General features: G+C 37.4%; 1 protein-coding gene across 1 annotated transcript in view; it reads right to left on the bottom strand.

Annotated features, from left to right (window-relative positions):
• LOC111815162 (zinc finger SWIM domain-containing protein 5-like) overlaps positions 1-10,455 on the bottom strand; it is a 21,326-nt gene extending 10,871 nt beyond the window's left edge. The window contains exons 1-3 of the mRNA XM_023709458.1: positions 10,434-10,455; positions 7,374-7,730; positions 486-634 (exon numbers count right to left, since the gene is read on the bottom strand). Of these exons, the coding sequence (XP_023565226.1) occupies positions 486-634; positions 7,374-7,730; positions 10,434-10,455 (528 nt within the window). The remainder of the gene's footprint in view (positions 1-485; positions 635-7,373; positions 7,731-10,433) is intronic.
• Positions 10,456-10,767: the final 312 nt, after the last annotated feature.

Raw genomic sequence — 10,767 nt, 5'->3', positions numbered from 1 at the left:
TTTTTTTTGGTGTGGTACCAGGGATTGAACTCAAGACCTTGCGCTTGCCAGGCAGGCACTTATTCTACTGAGCTATCTCCCCGGCCCCAGAAGTCAATTTCTGTACTAAACTTCCTCAAGATGTTAGCTTATTCAGAGAATATAGCACGAGGAGCAAGACCCCCAGAGTGAAGTATTTGAGACTCATAGATGCAGCTGTTCAGGTTTGCTTTACTTAGTGCCTCCTACTAGATTTCAGGCATTCAGTGCTACTAGATCAAGTGAGTTAGGCACAATGTATGAAGCCAGAAGTCTAGTGAATCTAGTTTTCTTAAAGTTTAAAACTAACCACCAACCAACCAATTAATCTTTTTATATCTTTTTTTTTTTTTTTTTTTTTTTTTTTTTTTTGGCAGAATGGGGATTAAACTCAGGCCCTTGCGCTTGCCAGGGAAGCGCTTATTCTACTGAACCATCTCCCCAGCCCCTACCTTTTTATATCTTACCTTGGCAAACATTGAGTTGAGTTGCTTTCCAGAGCCATAGTAGCCCCCCTGGGAGAGAAAGAGCTTCACTTGTTCTTTCACCTGTTCTTCATCCAAATGCCAACAGTTCTCATCATCAATGCTTGCCCCTGCTGTTGGGTCAGGGGCACCTGTGAGGTATGGGAACAGTGAAATGAATCCCCTGAGATCACATGTCACACATGTGTCTGCAGGGGCACTGTGTGAGCATATTCAAATGCACATAAGTTATTCTGCTTTAATATGGGCTTTGTCAACTTGGAACCTAAATATGTATGAATCTAAGGCTTGTTTCATGTTCAGGTATGTCACAACTGTATCTTTTCCTAAGGTATCCTTAGATGGTACTAAGGGAAAAGACCCTGGAAAGAATTATATACATGATAATATGAAATATGTATTTGGTCTTTGTCTTGTTTTCTGGCATACAACTTGCATAAATTCTTATCTTTTTATGTTAATGAGCTGACTAATGGTAGCCCCTAGAAAGCTTTTGAATAGGTGCTGCTCTTCATCAAGGCAGATTCAGAAAGTTGGAACTTTCAGTCTTATGCCCGTAGAAAGGCAGAGAGATTGAAGATTAAGTTGATCACCATCGGCCAATAAATTAATCAATAAGGGCTCTGTAATAAAAAAACAGTCCATAAAAGACCACAGGGCAAGATTTATAGAAACTCCAAAGAACATGGGGAGGTTTCTTTACAGTGAAACTGGAAGTGGGGGAGGAATGGTCTTGGGCACTGAGACCCCGACCTGTCAGATCATATGCTGTCTTAGGTAGCCAGTGTCAGAACTGAGTTGGATTAGAAGATATGCAGTTTATATCTTTTACAGAATTTTTTTTTCCAGTGTGTGGGGAAAAATCTCCACATATTTGGTCACAGAAGTGTTCTAACAGTATGTTAGCAAAAACTGAGTTTGTTTTTTCTCTGTATCCTCAAGACAGCAGGAAAATAGTGATCCACTTTTTCCCTAGTGAAGGACATTGCTTTTCTTGCTTTTGCTTTTCAGACATGTATTATTTTAAAGCTAAAAATACTTTCTTAGGACATAAAATTTTCTATATTTAAAGTTTACTATGAAACTACTGTTTAAAGTACAGGCAGGGTTGTACATAGGATGATACAATTTTATAAATTTGTACTCAAATTAACTTTCATATCTGGGTTCACCTTGACAACACCACTTAAAACACAGCTGCTATTTACTACATCCCTGTTTTCTAGTAACCTACTAGCTTGATGCTCACAGTTCAATCCACAGCTGGATCACTTGTAGTGTGATGCTGGTAATATGACAGGTATTTCAGAAATATTTTTTGGAATGAAAATGGAATCTTTTTCTCTCACCGTCTTACAGATAGAGTGTGGTTACAAGTATTTAGAAACCTGCATCCAAGTGACAATAGACCATAAGTCAATAACTAAGTGTAATCATGTAATAGGTGTACATTCATATCCTATTTCAATTAGTCTACCTTTTTCCTTGCCTGCCCATGTCAGAGCACTGCTTAAGTGAAATCTTGGGACTGGAAAAAAAACCCTGCTATTCCTCTGTTAAGCTTTTTAACGTGTCTTACTCTCCAGGAGATGAGGAAGGATAATACATTCATTCATTCCACAAATTCTAATTAACACATATGATCTTCCAATTTATGGTATCTATTCTATGCTATTTTTCTTCAAATTTTTATCCTAAACACAGTTACTGTATAATTTCCCTGATCTAATGATGCTCTGTTGTTACTAAAGTAAGTCCCAATGCCCTAGCTTGGCACTCTAAAGCCCTCTAAGTTTTGGTCCCATCTTTCACTTTCAGCTTTATTTTCCTTATACTGATGGTAAGCTTCAACCAGAATCAGTGTTCCCAGAAATCAACCACATTTCCTGTGCTTTATGATTTCTCCTTTACTTTCCAAATACTCACTTCAGCCTGACAAAGTAATAATAATGAAAGTAATAATACTATTTATATAAAAAGTCAATCATTTGCATCATAACTCTAGAGTCAGGATCATAATGAGAAATGACAACGGTAACAATTCAGTGAGGCTACCACTGCTGAGGGCCATGTATTGCCAACTCCCTCAGATAGGACCTTTTTTATTCTCTCACTAAATTACTATATACACCATTCCTGAAATATGTTCTTCTTATATTCATTTGTTCAACATACAAAGGCAATACATTCTATCGTGCATTTTATTATTATTTCTGCTATCTTTTATATTACTTTAGAATTGTACACTTGCTATGTATTCCTAAGTAAACTGAAAAAAATTTAAGAAGAGCAATTCATTTTTGTACCTCATACTGCCTGGTTCATTATACTATTGTGCTAACATTTATACTTCATAGTACTGAGTTCTTTTACAGAATAAAAGAAATATGTTTTTATTAACCATCTGGACTTCTTTTGTATTCTGAAAATGACAATGCAAACCCCCTTATCCTTATATATTTGTTTAAAAAAACCAGTCTCTGAATCCATCCTACATGTGAGAGGCTAAGCACTTCACACACATATGTTCACCAGACCGTATGCTCATTGAGGGCAGATAATTTTGTTTGTAGATATATTTATAATATGGAGAAAAGTGCCTACCACATGTTGAGTAAATTTCAAGGAAACGTCTTTAAAACTCTATGGTGGTATTATTACCTTTGGTTTGAAATGAAGAAAGTAAAGTTTAGAAAGGGCAAGTAACTTAACAGATAGAAATTATATAAGCCAGAACCTGTGCACTGCTCTCTCCTGCCTGTGCCTTTCCCTACAAGTCTACACATGCTTTTGCTTCCAGCCCCATGCTACTGTGATCCAGCACCTGGTTTCAGTCCTCTGAATGTCAGTTGATGGTGTGTGTCAAGACTGCCAAATCTCATACTTTCTTGTATTACCCTATTACATAAACTACAGTGTTAGTTAGAATAATGCATTTTTCCCATATGAGGATAAACAAAAGTTCTCACCAGTAGAGTGATTCTCAAATGTTAACATACTGAATAATCATTTGAGATTTGTGTTCAAAATACAGGTCATAAAGGCTTACCAGTAAGTATCCTGTTTTTCAGTAGCTCACTAGAGATAGAATCTAGATGAACTTAGTTAAACAAAGGACTGGGTTTTTCATTACCTTGGAGCTAAGGACACGGGTTAGGAAAGAACAGCAATAGTGTTCCAAAAGCAGAGAACAGAGGTGGTTTGAATATCAACTTTCACCCTTGGATGACTGAATTAGGATATGAAAAAGCAGGAATGGGACTCAGTATCCCAGAAGAGCAGGCCTTAATCAACTTGCTAGAAGTGTGGCATGACATTCACTCTTAAGGCTTTTAAAGACTATGACAGCTGTGCAGTGGTGGTCACAGCAGCAATTTATAAATATCCAGTGTCAGCTAGAGAACCTTTCTGGGATAAGACAAAGCCTTGAGAGTTACTAAGAACAAAAATTCACCTAAAACTTCAAAAGGAATTGCTTACTTGATAGGACAGAAAGAAAGGTAAATGTTGAAATGTTTGCTGGTCTACAGTGGATCTAATAGATTAGAAACTGAGCTGCCAAAATGGGTAGCTGTTGCAAAAAAGAAAGTGAATCAATATTTGGGAGTCCAGAGAGTAAATAAGAAGGAACCCATGTGACTGTTGAGGCAATCAAAATCACCTAGGATGGGTGATGCCAGATAACTCAACAGATTAAAGCGCCTGCTTAGGCAGAGTGCAGTGGCTGGGGTTCAACCCTTGGTGTGCTGTGCTGGTCCCACCCCCTGGGTGCACTGAGATGGGGATTGAGACTGGACATGGTGGTGCGTGCTTGTAATCCCAGCATTTAGGAGGCTGAAAACAGGAGAATCACTACAAGTCTGATCTATATAGTGAGACCCTGTAGACCCTGTACTAAATACATTTTAAAAAATCATCTGAGAAGAACATGAACTGGAAGAAGACTTGCAAAGGACTAAGACATTTCTATTTATTTAATCAATATTTACAGAGAACCTGATATATAACAGAACCTGTACTAAACAGTAGTAATATAGTGGTGAATAAAGCTGATATGGTCCCTGTCATGGAGCTAACAGACTGAGGAGACAGACATTAAGCAAATAATCACTTATACTTGTTGGGTGGGGAAGATGCTGGGGATTGAACCCAGGACTTTGTATACAGTACTAAGTGCTTTACCACTGAGCTATTTCCCCACCTTTCACCCCCATGTATATTATTTTAATTTTTTCTGTGGAAAGAAAGGTCAAAGAAGGCTGAGAAAAAGTGACATTTAATTGGAAACTTGAGGAATAAATGAATCTGTCACAGAGCAGTGGAAATGTACTTTTTTGTTCAAAAAAAATCATGAAGAGCTGGGTATGGTGAGGCACACCTGTAATCTCAGGACTCTAGGAAGCAGTGGCAGGAGGATCATAATTCTAGTCTATTTTGGGCAATTTAGCAAGATCGTGACCTACAATAAAAAGGGGCTTGGATATAGCTCAGTGCACAGGCCCAGGGTTCAATCCCCGGTACCTCAAAGAAAACAAACATGGCATCAGAAATTATATTGTTAGTTAAGTACAACTGTATTAAGGGGAAAAGGAAAGAATGGGAGAGAAGACAGGGAAAAAGGTATTGCCTTAAGGAGGGAAAATGTAGGCAAAAAGGCCAGATTAAGGAACATTTTGTGGGCCATAAATTTGGAACTTTATCCTAATGGTAACAGGAGGCTACTAAAGGACTTTAAACAAGAAGTGATATGACACTTCTGTAGTTATAGAAAAATCACTTTAGGTGGCTGTAAGGGGAACTAAATAGAGGAAAGCAATAGCGGATATGAAAGGATCAGTTAAAAGGCTATGTAGCAAACTAGGTGAGATATTACAGTGGTTTGATTCAGGGTGACAGCAGTATTGAGAGAAGCAGAAAACTATGAAACAGGATAAGAGACCTATCACTGGGATGCATGTGTACTATAAGAAAGAAAAAGGGCCTAAGGGTGGCTACAAGGTTCTTATCATGATCCAGTGACTAGACAGATGGTGGTGCTAGCTGTTGACTAGTGGACACAGGAGGGTAAGCGAGTTTGGGAAAGAAGAACATAAATTCATTTTAGGATATGTTGGTACTGCAATGTCTCCATGGTGTGAAACAGGTGGATATAGTTTAAAACTTGGGAGGTTTTGAACTGGAGTAATAAATCTGTAAGTCGCAGTATATAGATTATATTTGAAATCAGGGAAGTAGCTGATATTGCCTACAGAAATCATATAAAGTAAGAAGTAAAAAGTAAGAAATATCAACATGCAAAGGTCAGATAGTAGAAAAGGGGACAGTATTTAAGAATGAATGAACAAAACCACAGAACGCTTTAACTAGATAAACTAGATCTAGAGTTCACAAATAGGCTTCTTCAGCTGTCCCTCACTAACTTCAGCCAAATCTTTTTAAAAAAATTTCATTGAAAATTAAATTAGGGCTTGAGAGATAGCTTGGCAGTCTAAGGGCCTGCCTGGCAAGTGCAAGGACCTGGGTTTGATCGCTGGTACTGCACGCTATGCCTGCCCCACGGCCCATGCTGAGCCAGCCACTGAAACTGGGCGTGGTGATGCATACCTATAATCCCAGTGCTGGAGAGGCTGAGAGAGGAAGATCACTATGAGTCTGAGTTGCATAGTAAGGCTCTGTATCAAATTTTTAAAAAAATATTTAAAATAAAAGAATTAAATTAAACTGTGGTGGCACATGCCTATAATCTCAGCACTTGAGAAGCTGACATAGGAAGATCATCGTGAGTTTGAGGCCAACCTGGGAGACAAAGTGAGTTCAAGGAGAGCCTGAACTACATAGTGAGAGACCCTGCCTCAGAAAAGGGCTGGTCAAATAGCTCAGTGGATTAAAGCGCCTGCTTAGGCAAATGTAGGGTGCGCTAAGACAGTGATTGAGGCTCGGCGTGGTGCTGTGCACCTGTAATCCTAGATTAATTTGGAAGGCTGAAAACAGGAAAATCACTATGAGTCTGATCTATACAGTGAGACCCTGTAAACCCTGTACTAAATACATAAAAATAAAATAGAATGTCCATATACAAGCTCATTTGTTAGAAGTCTAATTTTTCCATAAAAAGAAGTAATGAAACTACTTACTTTTTAGTAGTGGTAAAGTAAATGTAAATGACACTTTAAGATTAATGTCTAAATTTTTCCTTAAAAGCATAGGAGAAGTGGTGATATATGAAAATAAAATGGAAAGTATGTCTTTTATAAATAACTATAAAACAAAGCATTGTGTGGATTGAGGTTATAATTTATGAGATTTGTCTTGGACCTATTAAATCTAAAGAAACAGCTTTTCTTTCAGGCATAAGAACCTTTTTAAAATTATAAAAACATACAAAATACATACTTGTATTTTTGTAGAAATTACAAATTATTAGAAATTATTTTTATATAAATTACACTAAGACATAAGAAAATCCGTCTGTATTCTACCAATCATAGATTACTATTTTTAATGCCATACTAAGTTTCCTTTCAGTTTTTGTCTTATACATACAGATGTATATACAAGTACATACACACACATTAAATTAACCAACTTTTTTTTAAACTGTATTATAAATTATGAGAATTAACATTGATTTTTGGTTCTGGGGAATTGAACTTAAGTCCCCCATACTAAGTTACTATACCACCTTTATTTTCACTTTTAAGATAGAATGTCATTCAACTGTTAAATTGCCCAGGCTGGGCTCAAACTTATGATCGTTTTGCCTCAGTTTCTCAGAGTGCTAGGATTACAGGCATACATTGCTACACGTAGCTGAAAACTTCAAAGTCTTAAGTGTATAGCCTATGTTTAGCAAGAATAATGTACAATTACCATTCACTTGGTTGATTTCTGAGTTGGAGCAAAGAATCTCATCTGCCAGTTTCTGTGCAGTAGGAAGAACTTCGGTGTGGTGTGCTGTGATTAAATATTGAATAAACTTCTGTAGCTGGTCCCTGTTCATCTGGAAAAGAGTTTCTGAGATAGGAAGACGTAATTTGACTTGGTCTGGTTTACGGATTCTGTACAGTGATAGTGCTACCACATGTGCACGGTAGAATATGTCCTTATTTCCACAGCCACATGTCACTGAAGTGATTTTGCATCGATCAAAACTGATTGCAACTTTGTAAGTCATTGCTGGTTCAGAAGCAGTGGCTGGCTCGGTTACTGTACCACTCAGGTGGAAACCTAAGGAAATGAAGAAGAAACCCTATTAAGAGATTCTGTAGTAAAAAAACTTTAGAAGTTCCATTTGTATTTTAACTAATAAACTCACAAAAATTTACTGAAAAAAAAAAAACTAATGTACCAATACAGACGTAGGATCAGTTAAGTTCCTGAAATATTTGGAACTTAATATTGCTGGGCACTTTGTTCTGGTTGACAGTCTTGGAAATAGATGTTTTGCTTAATTTTCACCTGACCTCTTTTTCCATACTAGAAACACATCCCAGCCACCCTCTTCCATGAAGTAATCAGGTCTCTTAGGTTCCATTTTGCTGTGGTAATTTTTTCTGAATTTTCTTGTTTTTGATGAACTTGGTACTGTAGTTTTGAGGAATACTGCTCTGTTATATTGTTACCCCTCTATTAAAATACTATATTTTTCTATTGATTTTATTGGAGTTATTGGTCATTTAAAGGAATAATACAAGAATACAGCTGAGTGGCACAAGAGCCTTCCTAGTAAGCACAAGGTCCTGAGTTCAATTCCTGGTACCAAAAATACATTAGTGAAAGAGTACTACAGATGTAAAACACTATTTTATCTCATGATGTCAGGGATATATGTTATCCAAATAATTTTTCTCTATCTACCACCTCTCCAGGGTAGTCAGTTTTCTCCATAAGAAAACTATTTCTTTTATTTTCCTTTATCCCAGTATGATGTTTAGAAGAAAGCTGCTATACTTAGCCTACAATTAATAACTTAGGAGTTACGGTACAAATGTGGTAGGGTAGACTTTATTAGTTACAATAAAGTGAAATTATTGTGTTTATTGTATCTTATTATATTGCCAAAGGATAAAACTCTGTCTATGGTATAACAGAATAGATATTTCTTGTTAGGGAATCGCCTCTTGCAGTTTTGAGGAGGCCAAAATTTGTGTGTGTGTGTGTGTGCGCGCGCGCGTGTGTGTGTGTGTGCACGCACGCGTGTGTGTTCGTGCTCATGCACTGAACTTGGGAGTAAAGATGTTTCTAGGGAGTGATTTTACTATTCTAGGCTATATGTCCAGAAGTAGAGTTGCTGGATCATAAGACAGTTGTGTTTTTAGATTTTGAAAAACATTCTATTTTACCCAATTGGTTGGACCAGTTTGTTCTTTCCTAAGCCCTGGTCTTTAGTTCAGAAATAGAATCTTTAAGAGGTGGAACCTGGTAGGAGACGGTGAAATTGAAATGGTGGCCTGTGGATGAAGGTCATTTTTACAGATTTTTGAATGGAACCTTAGGAGTCTGTAAATTTTTTTTAGTAGCGTTTTGTAGTTTTCAGCTTACAAATCTTTCACCTGCTTGGTGAAATGTATTGCTGGGCACTTTGTTCTGGTTGACAGTCTTGGAAATAGATGTTTTGCTTCTTTTTTAAGGTAGTGCATGCTATCTTTTTAAGATAGTACATAGAACTGCAGCCGACTCCATAATGTTTAGTTTATATCAATCCTGAAAGCATTTACTAGGTCTAAAACTTTGTGTGCATACAAATGTCTATTTGCATGGCTATGCATGTGCTTTGGCATGTGCATAGGGAGTCTGTTTTCTATGTATAAGATTATATCCTTTTCAAAGAAACAATTCTTTTTCCACCTTTAGAATTTGAAGACTAATTTTCCTTATCTAATTTCTCTGGCTTGGACTACTACTATAGATACTACTATACTGAACAGAAGCAGGGAAGCTGCTTAGAGGAAAGATGTGAACTCTTCACACCTGTATATGATGTGGTCTGTGAATTTATCATACATGGTGTTGTGGTTTGTATATAGGTTTCCCCCATAAAGCCTCATGCAGTCTTGGGGTAGCTCTTGGAGTTTGGTGATTGAGTATTGTGGGTGTGGATGCTGCACCTTCCCTGGGGCAGGTAATTTGCATTATAATGTAAGGTGTGAAGAGAAGCTATTGGCTTGAGCTGCTGCTACCTCTCCCTTGCTCTCGCTCTTGCTCTTTGCCACCAAAAGGTTGTTCTCTGCATGTATTGCTCTGCCTTGGAGGCAGCTTAATATGGACTGAAACCTCCAGTAACTGTGAGCTAAATAAACCTTTCCTTCCTTCATTTTGAGTGTTGGTTATTTGTCCCAGCAATGACAGAAAAGTCTTGAGACACACAGTCTTTTTGGCTTTGAAATATATTCTTATGCTCCTATTTTGTTAAGAGTTTTATTATCTATGTATGTTAAATTTTGTTGTTTTTCCTTATCTATTGAACTTAACATGTAATTTTTAGTCTTCATTCTCTTCCAGTAGTCTATACTGCTGGCTAACTTGCAGCAGTTTCTAATTCCTCCACCCTGGGGATAAGCCCTACCTGGTCATGACAGGTAATCCTTTTACTATGAAAAATAAACGTGCTTGTATTTTGTTGGCAATTTTTGCATCTGCACGTATCAGGCATATTCGCTTTTTCTTGTGTTCTTCTCTGACTTTCCTACTCATGTAATGCTGGCCTTCTAAAAGAAATCTGGACATGTCTTGAAATATTACAGACTCTGAAAACAAATGTTTGTTCTTCCGTATTGAATTTATCAATAGCCTTTTATTTCTTAGTAAAATTTTATTTAGTGATTGAGACCTTATTTCTGCTTTATTTGTAGTGATGTGAGTCAGAAGCTTCTTGTCCAGAGGGAGCAAAGAACAGAGCCTAAGGACACTGGCAAACTGGGAGAAGGTTACAGATTCCTGGAGGGGGAACCATGTCCGTTCTTTGTTCCTTTACCTGGGACATGACCAACTACTGACTTGTAAACTTAGAATTTGGTGAACACTAAAGCAATGTAAATAACAGCTTATTTACAGCCAATTAGTTAGCCACTTTTCTTAGCCTGTTTGTAGCCCTCAACAAAGGTGAGAAGCTTCAGTGGCTCTGGCTCACTTAGAACAAGATAAGGCTCAGTGAGATCTCTGAGGCTCTACTCATCCAGTCTTCCCATTGTTTCTTTGGACTCCCACTGTAACATAGATGCTATTCTTATTTTCTTCTACTAGCTTCAACCTTGGTAATTTCTCA

Source organism: Octodon degus, unplaced genomic scaffold, assembly GCF_000260255.1.
Source record: "Octodon degus isolate 3935 unplaced genomic scaffold, OctDeg1.0 scaffold00012, whole genome shotgun sequence".
NCBI classification, from domain to species: domain Eukaryota; kingdom Metazoa; phylum Chordata; class Mammalia; order Rodentia; family Octodontidae; genus Octodon; species Octodon degus.
The sequence above is the reverse complement of the archived record's forward strand: the minus strand, read 5'-3'. Positions and strand labels throughout refer to the sequence as shown.